Here is a 19,511-nt window from a genome sequence, read left to right on the forward strand (position 1 = left end):
TGCCCAATCCATCGCAATAATCGCAGTCCCACTATAAGCCGCTGATTTCTGCCATTACTAGTGAAAAAAAAAAAAAAAAAAGGTAATAAAAAAAATTTCCAAAAATCTATCCCATAGTTTGTAGACGCCATAACTTTTGCGCAAACCAATCAATATACGCTTATTGGGATTTTTTTACATTTTTTTTTTCTTTTAAATCGGATGTGTTTTATAGCAAAAAGTAAAAAGAATATATATTTTTTCCCCAAAATTGGCGGTAGTTTTTTGTCAATAGCGCATAAAAAAAAAAAACGCAGAGGTGATCAAATATCACTAAAAAATAAAACAAAGAAAAAACTATTTTTTTTGGGGGGGGAGGGGGAATTTAATTTGGGTACAGGGTCACATGACCGCACAATTGTTAAAGTAACGCTGTGCCGTACTGCAAAAAGGGGTAAATCTTCCCGGAGCTGAAGTGGCTAACCACTTGAAGACCAGGCTTTTTCTGGCACTTTTTTGTTTACAAGTTTACATCAGTATTTTTTGCTAGAAAATTACTTAATAACCCCCAAACATTACACGTTTTTTTGTTTTTTTGAGACCCTAGAGCAGTGATGGAGAACCTTGGCACCCCAGATGTTTTGGAACTACATTTCCCATGATGCTCGTCTACACTGCAGAGTGCTGGAGCATCATGGGAAATGCAGTTCCAAAACATCTGGGGTGCCAAGGTTTGCCATCACTGCTCTAGAGAATAAAATGGTGATTACAATTTTTTATGTCACACAGTAGTTGCGCAGTGGTTTTGCAAACGCAATAAAAAAAATAAATAAAAAAAATTACACTACTTTCCGACCAGTTCTGGGAGGGCGTCATATGAGGTCCTTCAGTGATCGGACCCGCTGCGGCGCGCTCTGTGATAGCAGTGTCCTCGGGAAGTAAAGAGCCAATCAATGACTCTTTACCACATGATCAGCTGTATCCAGTCACAGCTGATCACAATGTAAACAGAAGCCGGCTTTAGGCATTCCTTTCCTCACACTGACAGCATGAGGAGAAGAGAGCCGATAACTGCCTTATGAAAAAAGGACATCTGCATTCACAATCAGGGCACCGACTATCAGTGTCATGATTGTCAGTGCAGTCCCATTAGTGCTGCCAATTAGTGCCCAGCATTGCCGCCAATCAGTGCAGCCTCATCAGTGAAGGAGAAAAAAAAAAAAAATTACCTGTTTGCAAAATTTTATAACAAACTATGAAAAAGTTAATTTAAAAAAAAAAAAAAAAAAAATGTTTGGCCTTTTTTCATTTATTTAACAAAGACTAAACACCCCAGTGGTGAATAAAAACCACCAAAAGAAATCTTTATTTGTGTGAAAAAAATGATAAAAATCTCATATGGGTACAGAGTTACATGACCGCGCAATTGTCAAAGTGTGAACGTGCTGAAAGCTGAAAAATGGCCTGGGCAGGAAGGGGGGTATAAGTGCCTGGAAGGCAAGTGGTTAATGAATAATAAAAAAATTAAAAACAAAAAAACAAAAACAAAACAAAAAAAAAAAAAACAAAAAAAAAAAAAAAACACACTACGTACCCTAGTCTTTTTGTATTAGGTGAACGATGATGCAACGCCGAGTAAATAGATACCCAACATGTCACGCTTTAAAATTGCGCACAGTCATGAAATGGAGACAAACTACGGTACTTAAAAAAAAAAAAACTCCATAGGCGACGCTTTAAACACTTTTACAGGTTACCTGATTAGTTACACAGGAGGTCTAGCGCTAGAATTATTGCTCTCACTCTCACGGTCGTGGCGATACCACCTGTGAGGTGCGAATTCTGTTTACATACGCGTAATGCGTTCGCTTCTGCGCTCGAGCGCGGAGGAACGGGGGGGGGCACTTTCATTTATTTTCACGCTGTGCCTTTAAATTTTTTTTTTTTATCGATTACTTTTAAATTTCTATTACAAAGAATGTATAAACATCCTTTAGAAAAGAATGAAGGAAGACAGGTCCTCTTTATTGAGAGATCTGGGGGTCAAAAAAGACCCCCAAATCTCTTCTTTACCGTTAAAAGCAAAAAGAAACTTAAAAATGTATTTACTTCCCCCTGAACCGGAAGTGACGTCACGACGTCGCTACAGTCCTCCAAGGCCATAGAGGCGATGAAAGAGGATCAATTCTTTGATCACCTCTGGAACCAGCCAGCCGTAACGCCGGATCGTTTCTCGGGTGACCTGGTGTAAACGGTAAGCCCGAGAAATACCAGCGAGTTGTGGGAGGGGGACGTCCCCTCCCGCTGCGCTTCTGAAAGCGTTCCAGTGTGTATATATACACACATATACATATATATATATATATATATATTACACACATATACACACACACTGCAGCCTTGAAGTGGTGAATAGGATGGACTTGCAACATTGTTTCTATATATTTCATAGAAGCTGTACAAGAAACACAAAAAACTCTTCTTACCCAAAGGCCATTCCCCCCGTAGGCGCTCCGGTGGAGACGGATGAGGTTGGTGTACCAAAGGAAAAGCCGGTTGCTGGTGCTGCTGCTGCCGCCGTTGTGGTTGCCGCCGGCGTGGCAAAGGAGAAGAGTGAGCTGGGCTGTGACATGGATGCGGGATTTGCCTGTGCGTTGCCAAAACTGAAACCAGCAGTTGGGGCGGCGGCTGTGGTGGTGTCGAATGAGAAGCCGGTCGCTCCCGTGGAAGCCGTGGTTTTAGCGGTTCCGAAGCTAAAGCCTCCAGCAGGGGCAGCTGACCCGAAGCTGAAGCCGGTTGACATGATGGTGTCTAGAGGAGGAGGAAGAGGAGGAGGCAGAATATAAATCCTGAACTGTCCGAATGTACAGAGAAATATTCTGAGTCTTATAAAAATCCATCAATAAAACCAAAACTACACCTCCCCCCCCCCTTTACACCTACACACCAACTTCCCCCTCAGTGCTCCTCATACGCCGACATCCTCCCCCCAGTGCTCCTCATACGCCGACATTCCCCCCCCCCAGTGCTCCTCATACGCCGACGTCCCCCCCCAGTATTCTTCGTACACACCCACACAGTGCTCCTCATACACCCCCCTAGTATTCTTCACACACACACACTCCTCCCCCAGGTACTCCTCATACTCACCGGTGGCGGGAGATAACGTTTACCTCCTCCTCAGGCTCTGGCCGACAGCTGCGTACTGCGCATGTCCGGAAACACACCGAAAGGCCCCTTTAGGTGTCCAGAATTTTGCCTGTACAAATAATAACAGTACAATCCTATACTAGTTACTGATTTCTGACCGCCGAGTATCGTTGCGGTACACGAATGCGGCCACTTCCTATTTTACCCTTTCATTTGAATTCATTTCTGGCATTCGCCGATGTCACCCATAGAAAGGACCCCAATGTTTTGGTTACCTCGGCAACACAGATGCGGCAAATACAATCCTGGAGATGTCCGGAGGAGGAAGGTGAGTGTCATCCGGGTCCTCGGGGTGCCCTGTGCTTCTTCATAGTCTCCTCATTCCTTCCTGGCTGCAGTATGTGTGAGGTGTACTATTATGGGATGTCACACAGGAGAAGAACCACAACACCCAGCTGTCCCTCCCTGACAACCCGACCCCTCCTTATCCCCCCCCCCAGGTGTCCCCCTGTATGGATGGAGGGGAGATCTACTATACAGGCCGCCTGCCCCACTATGCGTTCTGCCGGAATGCATTGCACCGCACAATGACCAATAGCAATAGTGTGCATCAGGTTTCAATTTGCAATGAAAGGCACCACAGTGAACATGTTACCGCAATATGATAAACAGGGCTTTTATTCTCAGAGACTAGGTGCAGGAAATCCCCCCCCTTTAGTCATCTGCCCCCCAACCCACCTCCGAGCACCGCCCCTTGTCTCTGCCCCCTACCCACCTACGAGCACCGTCCCTTGTCTCTGCCCCCTACCCACCTACGAGCACCGCCCCTTGTCTCTGCCCCCTACCCACCTACGAGCACCGTCCCTTGTCTCTGCCCCCTACCCACCTACGAGCACCGTCCCTTGTCTCCGCCCCTACCCACCTACGAGTACCGTCCCTTGTCTCCGCCCCTACCAACCCCTGAGCACCGTCCCTTGTCTCCGCCCCTACCCACCCCTGAGCACCGTCCCTTATCTCCGCCCCTACCCACCTACGAGTACCGTCCCTTGTCTCCGCCCCTACCCACCCCTGAGCACGTCCCTTGTCTCCGCCCCTACCCACCTACGAGCACCGTCCCTTGTCTCCGCCCCTACCCACCTACGAGTACCGTCCCTTGTCTCCGCCCCTACCCACCCCTGAGCACCGTCCCTTGTCTCCGCCCCTACCCACTTACGAGCACCGTCCCTTGTCTCCGCCCCTACACACCTACGAGTACCGTCCCTTGTCTCCGCCCCTACCCACCCCTGAGCACCGTCCCTTGTCTCCGCCCCTACCCACCCCTGAGCACCGTCCCTTATCTCCGCCCCTACCCACCTACGAGCACAGTCCCTTGTCTCCGCCCCTACCCACACCGTCCCTTGTCTCCGCCCCTACCCACCTACAAGCAACGTCCCTTGTCTCCACCGCTATCCACCTCCAAGCACCGTCCCTTGGTTCCACCCCCTACCCACCTCCAGGAACCCTCCCTTGGTTACAACCTCTACCCACCTCCAAGCATAGTCTCTTGTCTCCACCCCCTACCCACCTCCGAGCACCGTCCTTTGTCTCCACCCCCTACACACCTCCGAGCACAGTCTCTTGTCTCCACCCCCTACCCACCTCCGAGCACCGTCCTTTGTCTCCACCCCCTACCCACCTCCGAGCACAGTCTCTTGTCTCCGCCCCTACCCACCGCTGAGCATCGTTCCTTGGTTCCACGCTCTACCCACCTCCGAGCAGCGTCCCTTGGTTCCAACACCTACCCACCTCCGAGCACTGTCCCTTGGTTCCACCCCCTACCCACCTCCAAGCACAGTCTCTTGTCTCCGCCCCTACCCACCTCTCCGCCCCCCTACCCACCTCCGAGCAGCGTCCCTTGGTTCCACCCCCTATCCACCTCTGAGCACCGTCCCTTGGTTCCAATACCTACACACCTCGGAGCACCATCCCTTGGCTCCAGCACCTACTTAACTCTGAGCACCGTCCCTTGGTTCCACCCCCTACCCACCTCCAAGCGCCGTCCCTTTTTTTCCACCTTCGAGCACTGTTCCTTGGTTCCACTCTCTACCCACCTCCAAGAACCGTCCCTTGGTTACAACCTCTACCCACCTCCGAGCACCATCCCTTGTCTCCGCCCTCTACCCATCTCCTAGCACAGTCTCTTGTCTCCGCCCCTACCCACCGCTGAGCATCGTTCCTTGGTTCCACCCCCAACCCACCTCCAAGCACAGTCTCTTGTCTCCGCCCCTACCTACCTCTGAGCCCCGCTCCTTGTCTCCGCCCCCTACCCACCGCCAAGCATCGTTCCTTGGTTCCACCCTCTATCCACCTCCGAGCACCGTCCCTTGGTTCCAACACCAGCACACCTTGGAGTACCGTCCCTTGGCTACAGCACCTACTTAACTCTGAGCACCGTCCCTTGGTTCCACCCTCTACCCACCTCCAAGCACTGTCCCTTGGTTCCACCTTCGAGCACTGTTCCTTGGTACCACTCTCTACCCACCCCCAAGAACCGTCTCTTGTTTACAACCTCTACCCAGCTCAGAGCACCATCCCTTGTCTCCGCCCCCTACCCAGCTCCGAGCACCGTCCCTTGTCTCCGCCCCCTACCCAACTCCGAGCACCGTCCTTTGTCTCCGCCCCCTACCCACCTCCGAACACCGTCCCTTGTCTCCGCCCCCTACCCACCCCCGAGCACCGTCCCTTGGTTCCAACCGCTACCCACCTCCAAGCACTAACCCTTGGTTCCACCCCATATCCAGTACCGCCCCTTTTAGAGAGTACAGAACCAAGTATTTTATGGTGATAAGTAATTTGTATGAAGTTTGGTAATGATAACAAGAAAAGCAGTAAAATAGATCCTCTGCAGCCAGCAACAATACACCCCTCCAGCAACAATAGATCCCCCAGCAACACCAGACCCCACCCCAGCAACAATAGACTCCCTCAGCAACAATGGACCAAACTCCAGCAATAATAAATTCCCATAGCATCGATAGACCCCATTCCAGCAAGTATAAAACCCTACTCAAGCAAAAATAGATCCCCCTGCAGCAACAATGGACCACACCCCAGCAACAATAGATTCCCCACACAACAATAAAGCCTCCCCAGTAACAATGAAGCCCACTCTAGAAACAACAAACCCAGCCCAGCAACAATGGACCCCATTCCAGAACCAATAAATCCCCCCCAGCAACAATAGACCCCCACTCCAGCAATGAAGGATCCTCCTGCAGCAACAGTAGACCACACCCAAGCAACAATAGATTCCCCGCACAGTGATAAAGCCTATCAGCAACAATAGACCCCACTCCAACAACAATAAATCCTCCCAGCAACAATGGACCCCACTCCAACAACAACAAATCCCCCCAGTAGCAATGGACCCCGCTCCAACAACAATAGACTCTCCCAGCAACAATGGACCCCACTCCAACAACAATAGACTCTCCCAGCAACAATGGACCCCACTCCAACAACAATAGACTCTCTTAGCAACAATGGACCCCACTCCAACAACAATAGACTTTCTCACCAACAATGGACCCCACTCCAACAACAATAAATCCCCCCAGTAGCAATGGACCCCACTCCAACAATAATAGACTCTCCCAGCAACAATGGACCCCACTCCAACAACAATAGACTCTCCCAGCAACAATGGACCCCACTCTAACAACAATAAATCCCCCCAGCAACAATGGAACCCATTCCAACAACAATAAATCCCCCCAGCAACAATAGACCACACCCCAGCAACAATAGATTCCCCACACAACGATAAATCCCCCTAGCAACAATAGACCACACTTCAGCATCAATAGTTCCCCCACACAGCAATGGACCACCCCCAGCAACAAAAGATCCACCCCAGCAATGTTAAACAACCCCCCCCCCAGCAGCAATAACAGATCTCCAAGCAACCACCATCAATAGACCCTCCATGAACCAGCAACAGTAGACCTCTCCCTCAACAGTGGATCCCTAGGAGGAACATAAGCTCCCCCCAGCAACAATAGATCCTTACACAAAAACAGATCCCCATCAATGACAATAGATCCCTCAGCAGCGACCTTCAGCACCCCTTGCTATTGCATACATTCAGTGCTGGAGGTGCCGGGCCAGCACTTCGTTTCCATGCGTTCTCGCTGAAAACAAAATCCCTGAAGATAGCGCAGTTGCAATATGTCGCCACCTGGATGCCTATTTTAACCCATGAAAGCCTGTACCGGCATGCATTACATGCAGTTGCAGGCTGGTTGCAGTGTGGCTGCATTAAGTTGAATAGGTCACGTTTGATTGCTGTACTGCCCACTGAACACAAGCTGTAGCTATAACAGGTCATTCACCAGCACACCCAAAAAAACAGACGTGCATCATTTCACACGGGGCGTACTACAGCGCACATCCCTGCGGGGGCCGTGTTTACCTGCATGGGGGGTGCACAGGTGTTTTGTGCAGCCCCATTGCTGTCAACTGCATCCCCATGCTGGTAACCCTGCCCCTCCTGCGAGCGTATGCTGTAGATACGCCTCACGTGAAAATGTGCATGGCCGTTAATTTGGGCGTGCTGGTGAATGGCAACCAACATGCAACTGCCCGTGTTTGAGGTGCAGTGCTGCAGACTTTTTAAGGGTTAAAACATGCATCCAGGAAGCGACATATTGCCTTGTGTATCCCCATGCAGGAACACGCAGCCCTTGCACCAAGGGTATGCTATAGGCCAGGGGTCTCCAAACTGCGGCCCGGGGGCCATATGTGGCCCTTTGCTAGCCTTTATCCGGCCCTTGGGGCACTATTCGGCCCACTGATACCAACAACGGAGCACTATTTCTTACACCAATGCCAATGATGGGATACTATTCCTACTACTAATTAGGGGCACTACTCCTCCTCCTATTGACCACCAACCCTGAGGCCATATTTATTCTCACTGATGCGGTGCCCGGTACATTTTCTGCCCCAGGTGGGCACAATCTGGCCCTCCTAAAGTCTGAAGGCCTTCGTTTTAAAACTTTGGAGACCCCTGCTATGGGCCACGCAATGTGAACGAGGTCTGATGTTGTCACATGACTGCTCCGATCGCTTTCGTTATCCTTGCAGCTCTTTTGGAAGAGGTAGGGAGTAGCGGGGACCAGTTGTTCTGTTGCCATTGAGGCTGGGATCACAGCGAACACCACAGCACGGCTCTAGCTGCATTTTAGGTCCCATGCAAATTGCAAGCCTAATGGGAAAGGTGCCAGGGGCCCTAAAAGTGTTGGATGTTTAATATCACCCCCAAATATTATCTAGTGTGAGAGCCCCTGAAATGTTTTGGCTGTTTAACGTCACCCCAATTTTATCAGACTTGTTTCTTGTAAATCTGCTGATCAGGTACTGGTTGAGTGTTCAGCAATCTACTTAAACCGCCTTGAATAGGGAAGGTGTGCTCTGCCGAGACCTGAGCTGCAGTGCTGAGTAATAACCAGTAGATGGCGAGGCAAATTGTTACACGCAATCAGGTTATCCATCATTAACCACTTCAATACAGGGCAACCCCTCCTTCCTGCCCAAGCCAATTTTCAGCTGCTTTTTAAATCAGCCGTGCAGCACTGTACCTAAATAAAATTGTTATCATTTTGTTTCCACAAATAGAGCTTTTTTTTGGTGGTATTTGATCAACTCTGGGATTTTTATTTTCTGCTAAACAAATGAAAAAAGACCGAAAATTTAGAAAAATAAAAAGGTTTTTTTTTTCGTTTCTGTTACGAAACTTTGTAAATAAGTTTTTCTCCTTCACTGATGGGCACTGATAAGGTGGCACTGATGGGCACTAATGAGGTGGCACTGATGATGGGCACTAACATGTGGCACTGATAGGTAGCACTGATGAGGATTAATAGACGGGACTGATGGGCACCGATGAGGTGGCACCAATGAGGTGGCACTGATGATGGGCACTAATATGCAGCATTGATAGGTGGCACTGATGGGCACTGATAGGCAGCACTGGTGAGGATTTATAGACGGCACAGATGGGCACGCATAGGTGGCACTGATGGGCATGCATAGGTGGCACTGAAATGCGGCACTGATAGGTGGCACTGATGGGCACTGATAGGTGGCACTGATAGACATCACTGATTGGCAGGCATTAGTGATGGGCACTGATTGGCATTGATTGTGGGCACTGATTGGCATCCCTGGTGGCCATGGGTGGCATACCTAGTGGTCACAAGTGGTGGGTATCCCTGGTGGTCCTGGCGGTGTCCCTTGTGGTCCTGGGTGGACATCCTCTGAGGGGCTGCGCTGATAATAAATCAGCGCAGACCCTCCCTGTCAAAGGAGCAGTCGTGGTGACACCCAATGAAGAGGAGGAGCGCCGCCGGGGGACCTCAGAATTGGAGGATCGGGGCTGCTCTGTGCAAAACAGTTGCACAGAGCAGGTAAGTATAACATGTTTGTTATTTTAAAAATATTTATTTCTTACAATAATTTACCTAAACTGAGTAATTTCATTTTAAGTTCACGCAAATTCCAAGCCCTGATGAGGGGGGAGGCGGGTGTGCCAGCACCCCCAAAACATGCTGGCTCTTTAATGTCATTCCAATATTATTTTTATGACCATTGGTTGGCCTTCTTACCTGTAAGACTAGATGTCCAGAGCACCCCACCCCACCCCTTACATCAGATGTCAGGAACCCCCCCCCCACTCAAGAGTCCTTCATCCACCCTTATATCATAGTGCACCCCCGTTTACTTGTGCTGCTTCCAAGAAGAAGCTGGGTGGCGGATCTGGGAAGCAGAAAGTGCAGAGTTTGGAGGAGGCCTGGATGCTGAGACCAGTGGAGGGGGGGAGGGGGTGCTGTGGCTACACAGAGAGGTGCAGGATCTGTAGGAGGAGTTCTGTCCTCCTTTCAGCTGCCGACTGATGAGATGGGGGGACAGGGGGCAGAGACGAGTCTCTCCATGGCTGCACAGAGAAGCACAGGATCTGTAGGAGGAGTTCTGTCCTCCTCTCAGCTGCCGACTGATGAGACTGGGGGGCAGAGACGAGTCTCTCCATGGCTGCACAGAGAAGCACGGGATCTGTAGAAGGAGTTCTGTCCTCCTCTTAGCTGCCGACTGCTGAGATGGGGAGGGGGGGTGGGAGTGGGGCAGAGACGAGTCTCTCCACGACTGCACAGAGAAGCGCAGGATCTGGTGGAGGAGTTCTGTCCTCCCCTCTGCTGCCAGCTGCTGAGACAAGGTGGGGGCGAGGATGAGGGGGGTGCCAAAGCTGCAGGAGAGGTGTGAGGGCCACATGAAATGGCCTGGCAACCAAATTTGCCCCCCCGGGGCCTTGTGTTTGACACATGTGCGTTAGATATTCTGCATAGTGTCACATTTTGTGTGCTAAGAGAGGATGCTATTTAGTAACTACTGCCAAGAGCTTGTGTTTGTGTCTATGCATGCCCTGACAGCCTATTATTTCTATCAGTCTTTTGTGACTTTGTGAAAGTTTATTGTAACTTTTCTTGAACCATACCTGCAGGGGCAACATGGAGGAACATCTGGGGGAGTTCTCCACCACGTCATCCATACAAGCTCTATGTGATCTGCTTCACAACCCTTCTGAAGAGGAGGAAGAAATCGAAAGCAGTGGCGTAGCGTGGGTTGTCAGCACCCGGGGCAAGGCAAGTAATTTGCGCCCCCCCCTAACCTGCAGACTTTTAGCTATCCCTGAGTCCCTTCAAATACAAGTACTACTGACCTACCTGATTCCTATACTGACCACTACACTGAGAACTACACTGTCCACTACACTGACCACTATACTATACTGTCCACTATACTATACTACACTGACCACTATACTACACTATACTGACCACTATACTATACTGTCCACTACACTACACTGTCCACTATACTGACCACCATACTACACTGTCCACTATACTACACTATACTGACCACCATACTACACTACACTGTCCACTATACTACACTAACAACTATACTACACTACACTGACCACCATACTACACTGTCCACTATACTACACTACACTGACCACTATACTACACTGACCACCATACTACACTGACCACCATACTACACTATACTGTCCACTACACTAAATTGTCCACTACACTGACCACTATACTATACTGTCCACTACACTACACTGTCCACTATACTACACTACACTGACCACTATACTACACTACACTGTCCACTATACTACACTACACTGACCACTATACTACACTACACTGACCACTATACTACACTATACTGTCCACTATACTACACTGTCCACTACACTACATTGTCCACTACACTGACCACTATACTATACTGTCCACTACACTACACTGTCCACTTTACTACACTACACTGACCACTATACTACACTACACTGTCCACTATACTACACTGTCCACTACACTACATTGTCCACTACACTGACCACTATACTATACTGTCTACTACACTACACTGTCCACTATACTACACTACACTGACCACTATACTACACTATACTGACCACTATACTACACTACACTGAGAACTACACTGACCACTATACTATACTGTCCACTATACTATACTATACTGACCACTATACTATACTGTCCACTACACTACACTGTACACTATACTACACTATACTGACCACCATACTACACTGTCCACTATACTACACTATACTGACCACTATACTACACTATACTGACCACTGTACTACACTACACTGTCCACTATACTACACTAACAACTATACTACACTACACTGACCACCATACTACACTGTCCACTATACTACACTGTCCACTATACTACACTGTCCACTATACTACACTGACCACCATACTACACTGACCACCATACTACACTATACTGTCCACTACACTACATTGTCCACTACACTGACCACTATACTATACTGTCCACTACACTACACTGTCCACTATACTACACTACACTGACCACTATACTACACTACACTGTCCACTATACTACACTGACACTACACTGACCACTATACTACACTACACTGACCACTATACTACACTACACTGACCACTATACTACACTACACTGTCCACTATACTACACTATACTGTCCACTATACTACACTATACTGTCCACTATACTACACTGTCCACTACACTGACCACTATACTATACTGTCCACTACACTACACTGTCCACTTTACTACACTACACTGACCACTATACTACACTACACTGTCCACTATACTACACTACACTGACCACTATACTACACTACACTGACCACTATACTACACTACACTGACCACTATACTACACTACACTGACCACTATACTACACTGACCACTATACTACACTACACTGACCACCATACTACACTGTCCACTACACTACATTGTCCACTACACTGACCACTATACTATACTGTCCACTACACTACACTGACCACTATACTACACTACACTGACCAACATACTACACTGTCCACTATACTACACTACACTGACCACTATACTACACTACACTGACCACCATACTACACTATACTGACCACCATACTACACTGTCCACTATACTACACTACACTGAGAACTACACTGTCCACTACACTGACCACTATACTATACTGTCCACTATACTACACTACACTGACCACTATACTACACTATACTGACCACTATACTACACTACACTGAGAACTACACTGACCACTATACTATACTGTCCACTATACTATACTATACTGACCACTACACTACACTGTCCACTATACTACACTATACTACACTATACTGACCACCATACTACACTGTCCACTATACTACACTATACTGACCACTATACTACACTATACTGACCACCATACTACACTACACTGTCCACTATACTACACTAACAACTATACTACACTACACTGACCACCATACTACACTGTCCACTATACTACACTGACCACTATACTACACTGACCACCATACTACACTATACTGTCCACTACACTACATTGTCCACTACACTGACCACTATACTATACTGTCCACTACACTACACTGTCCACTATACTACACTACACTGACCACTATACTACACTACACTGTCCACTATACTGCACTACACTGACCACTATACTACACTATACTGTCCACTATACTACACTATACTGTCCACTATACTACACTATACTGTCCACTATACTACACTGTCCACTACACTGACCACTATACTATACTGTCCACTACACTACACTGTCCACTTTACTACACTACACTGTCCACTATACTACACTACACTGTCCACTATACTACACTACACTGACCACTATACTACACTACACTGTCCACTATACTACACTGACCACTATACTACACTACACTGACCACCATACTACACTGTCCACTACACTACATTGTCCACTACACTGACCACTATACTATACTGTCCACTACACTACACTGACCACTATAATACACTACACTGACCACCATACTACACTGTCCACTATACTACACTGTCCACTATACTACACTACACTGACCACTATACTACACTACACTGTCCACTATACTACACTACACTGACCACTATACTACACTACACTGACCACTATACTACACTACACTGTCCACTATACTACACTGACACTACACTGACCACTATACTACACTACACTGACCACTATACTACACTACACTGACCACTATACTACACTACACTGTCCACTATACTACACTATACTGTCCACTATACTACACTATACTGTCCACTATACTACACTGTCCACTACACTGACCACTATACTATACTGTCCACTACACTACACTGTCCACTTTACTACACTACACTGACCACTATACTACACTACACTGTCCACTATACTACACTACACTGACCACTATACTACACTACACTGACCACTATACTACACTACACTGACCACTATACTACACTGACCACTATACTACACTACACTGACCACCATACTACACTGTCCACTACACTACATTGTCCACTACACTGACCACTATACTATACTGTCCACTACACTACACTGACCACTATACTACACTACACTGACCACCATACTACACTGTCCACTATACTACACTACACTGACCACTATACTACACTACACTGACCACCATACTACACTATACTGACCACCATACTACACTGTCCACTATACTACACTACACTGAGAACTACACTGTCCACTACACTGACCACTATACTATACTGTCCACTATACTACACTACACTGACCACTATACTACACTATACTGACCACTATACTACACTACACTGAGAACTACACTGACCACTATACTATACTGTCCACTATACTATACTATACTGACCACTACACTACACTGTCCACTATACTACACTATACTACACTATACTGACCACCATACTACACTGTCCACTATACTACACTATACTGACCACTATACTACACTATACTGACCACCATACTACACTACACTGTCCACTATACTACACTAACAACTATACTACACTACACTGACCACCATACTACACTGTCCACTATACTACACTGACCACTATACTACACTGACCACCATACTACACTATACTGTCCACTACACTACATTGTCCACTACACTGACCACTATACTATACTGTCCACTACACTACACTGTCCACTATACTACACTACACTGACCACTATACTACACTACACTGTCCACTATACTACACTACACTGACCACTATACTACACTATACTGTCCACTATACTACACTATACTGTCCACTATACTACACTATACTGTCCACTATACTACACTGTCCACTACACTGACCACTATACTATACTGTCCACTACACTACACTGTCCACTTTACTACACTACACTGTCCACTATACTACACTACACTGTCCACTATACTACACTACACTGACCACTATACTACACTACACTGTCCACTATACTACACTGACCACTATACTACACTACACTGACCACCATACTACACTGTCCACTACACTACATTGTCCACTACACTGACCACTATACTATACTGTCCACTACACTACACTGACCACTATAATACACTACACTGACCACCATACTACACTGTCCACTATACTACACTGTCCACTATACTACACTACACTGACCACTATACTACACTACACTGTCCACTATACTACACTACACTGACCACTATACTACACTACACTGACCACTATACTACACTACACTGTCCACTATACTACACTGACCACTATACTACACTACACTGACCACCATACTACACTGTCCACTACACTACATTGTCCACTACACTGACCACTATACTATACTGTCCACTACACTACACTGACCACTATACTACACTACACTGACCACCATACTACACTGTCCACTATACTACACTACACTGACCACTATACTACACTACACTGACCACCATACTACACTATACTGACCACCATACTACACTGTCCACTATACTACACTACACTGACCACTATACTACACTGTCCACTACACTACATTGTCCACTACACTGACCACTATACTATACTGTCCACTACACTACACTACACTGTCCACTATACTACACTACACTGTCCACTATACTACACTATACTGACCACCATACTACACTGTCCACTATACTACACTATACTGACCACCATACTACACTGTCCACTATACTACACTACACTGACCACTATACTACACTACACTGACCACCATACTACACTATACTGACCACCATACTACACTGTCCACTATACTACACTACACTGAGAACTACACTGTCCACTACACTGACCACTATACTGTCCACTATACTACACTACACTGACCACTATACTACACTATACTGACCACTATACTACACTACACTGAGAACTACACTGACCACTATACTATACTGTCCACTATACTATACTATACTGACCACTACACTACACTGTCCACTATACTACACTATACTACACTATACTGACCACCATACTACACTGTCCACTATACTACACTATACTGACCACTATACTACACTATACTGACCACCATACTACACTACACTGTCCACTATACTACACTAACAACTATACTACACTACACTGACCACCATACTACACTGTCCACTATACTACACTGACCACTATACTACACTGACCACCATACTACACTATACTGTCCACTACACTACATTGTCCACTACACTGACCACTATACTATACTGTCCACTACACTACACTGTCCACTATACTACACTACACTGACCACTATACTACACTACACTGTCCACTATACTACACTACACTGACCACTATACTACACTACACTGACCACTATACTACACTATACTGTCCACTATACTACACTATACTGTCCACTATACTACACTATACTGTCCACTATACTACACTGTCCACTACACTGACCACTATACTATACTGTCCACTACACTACACTGTCCACTTTACTACACTACACTGTCCACTATACTACACTACACTGTCCACTATACTACACTACACTGACCACTATACTACACTACACTGTCCACTATACTACACTGACCACTATACTACACTACACTGACCACCATACTACACTGTCCACTACACTACATTGTCCACTACACTGACCACTATACTATACTGTCCACTACACTACACTGACCACTATACTACACTACACTGACCACCATACTACACTGTCCACTATACTACACTGTCCACTATACTACACTACACTGACCACTATACTACACTACACTGTCCACTATACTACACTACACTGACCACTATACTACACTATACTGTCCACTATACTACACTATACTGTCCACTATACTACACTATACTGTCCACTATACTACACTGTCCACTACACTGACCACTATACTATACTGTCCACTACACTACACTGTCCACTTTACTACACTACACTGTCCACTATACTACACTACACTGTCCACTATACTACACTACACTGACCACTATACTACACTACACTGTCCACTATACTACACTGACCACTATACTACACTACACTGACCACCATACTACACTGTCCACTACACTACATTGTCCACTACACTGACCACTATACTATACTGTCCACTACACTACACTGACCACTATACTACACTACACTGACCACCATACTACACTGTCCACTATACTACACTGTCCACTATACTACACTACACTGACCACTATACTACACTACACTGTCCACTATACTACACTACACTGACCACTATACTACACTACACTGTCCACTATACTACACTGACCACTATACTACACTACACTGACCACCATACTACACTGTCCACTACACTACATTGTCCACTACACTGACCACTATACTATTACTGTCCACTACACTACACTGACCACTATACTACACTACACTGACCACCATACTACACTGTCCACTATACTACACTACACTGACCACTATACTACACTACACTGACCACCATACTACACTATACTGACCACCATACTACACTGTCCACTATACTACACTACACTGACCACTATACTACACTGTCCACTACACTACATTGTCCACTACACTGACCACTATACTATACTGTCCACTACACTACACTACACTGTCCACTATACTACACTATACTGACCACCATACTACACTGTCCACTATACTACACTATACTGACCACCATACTACACTGTCCACTATACTACACTGTCCACTATACTACACTACACTGACCACTATACTACACTGACCACTATACTACACTACACTGACCACTATACTACACTACACTGTCCACTATACTACACTGACCACTATACTACACTACACTGACCACCATACTACACTGTCCACTACACTACATTGTCCACTACACTGACCACTATACTATACTGTCCACTACACTACACTGACCACTATACTACACTACACTGACCACCATACTACACTGTCCACTATACTACACTACACTGACCACTATACTACACTACACTGACCACCATACTACACTATACTGACCACCATACTACACTATCCACTATACTACACTACACTGACCACTATACTACACTGTCCACTACACTACATTGTCCACTACACTGACCACTATACTATACTGTCCACTACACTACACTACACTGTCCACTATACTACACTATACTGACCACCATACTACACTGTCCACTATACTACACTATACTGACCACCATACTACACTGTCCACTATACTACACTGTCCACTATACTACACTACACTGACCACTATACTACACTGACCACTATACTACACTACACTGACCACCATACTACACTGTCCACTATACTACACTACACTGTCCACTATACTACACTACACTGACCACCATACCACACTACACTGACCACCATACTACACTACACTGACCACTATACTACACTACACTGACCACTATACTACACTACACTGACCACTATACTACACTATACTGTCCACTATACTACACTGTCCACTACACTGACCACTATACTACACTGACCACTATACTACTCTACACTGACCACCATACTACACTACACTGACCACTATACTACACTACACTGACCACTTTACTACACTACACTGACCACTATACTACACTGACCACTATACTACACTACACTGTCCACTATACTACACTATACTGACCACCATACTACACTGTCCACTATACTACACTACACGGACCACTATACTACACTACACTGTCCACTATACTACACTAACCACTATACTGTCCACTATACCACACTATACTGACCACCATACTACACTATACTGTCCACTATACTACACTATACTGACCACTATACTACACTGACCTCCATACTAAACTACACTATACTGACCACTATGCTAACCACTATACTATACTACACTGACCACCATACTACACTGTCCACTATACTGACCACCATACTACACTGACCACCATACTACACTGACCACTATACTACACTACACTGCCCCCCATACTGACCACTACACTACACTGACTGACCTCCATACTAAACTACACTATCCTGCCTACATTCTCTCTCTCTCACCCCCCCCCCCCCCAGTAACAAGACTCTCACTCACCTTCTTATCTTGGCCTGCATCGATCCAGAGGAGGAGAAGACAGCGGCGGCTCACATTCTTCTCTCCCCTGCGCCCTGTGATTGGGCGTATGGGGGGTCATGTGCGGAGGCGGGACTTCAGAAGCGATCTAGGACAGGCCAGCCCTACGCCTCACATGACCCCCATACGCCCAATCACAGGGCGCCGGCCACTTAACATGGCAGCCGGGCCGGGGACACAGGATCGAGAAATTAGGAGGAGGCAGCCAGTGACACATACTGGCACCCCCCTAAATGTCGCG

The 19,511-nt window shown here is 46.6% G+C and overlaps 1 protein-coding gene across 3 annotated transcripts in view; it reads right to left on the bottom strand.

Moving 5' to 3' along the window:
• The window catches only part of LOC141144595 (uncharacterized), a 40,922-nt gene extending 21,614 nt beyond the window's left edge, over positions 1-19,308 (bottom strand). The window contains exons 1-3 of one of the 3 annotated variants that reach the window (XM_073630428.1): positions 19,232-19,299; positions 3,130-3,238; positions 2,466-2,790 (exon numbers count right to left, since the gene is read on the bottom strand). In XM_073630428.1, the coding sequence (XP_073486529.1) occupies positions 2,466-2,782 (317 nt within the window). In that variant the 5' untranslated portion in view covers positions 2,783-2,790; positions 3,130-3,238; positions 19,232-19,299. Of the gene's footprint in view, positions 1-2,465; positions 2,791-3,129; positions 3,588-19,231 lie in introns of those variants that run through there. The other 2 variants (XM_073630430.1, XM_073630429.1) reach the window with 2 other exon arrangements.
• Between the last annotated feature and the right edge of the window lie 203 nt (positions 19,309-19,511).

This window comes from Aquarana catesbeiana, linkage group LG05, assembly GCF_042186555.1.
Source record: "Aquarana catesbeiana isolate 2022-GZ linkage group LG05, ASM4218655v1, whole genome shotgun sequence".
NCBI classification, from domain to species: Eukaryota; Metazoa; Chordata; class Amphibia; order Anura; family Ranidae; genus Aquarana; species Aquarana catesbeiana.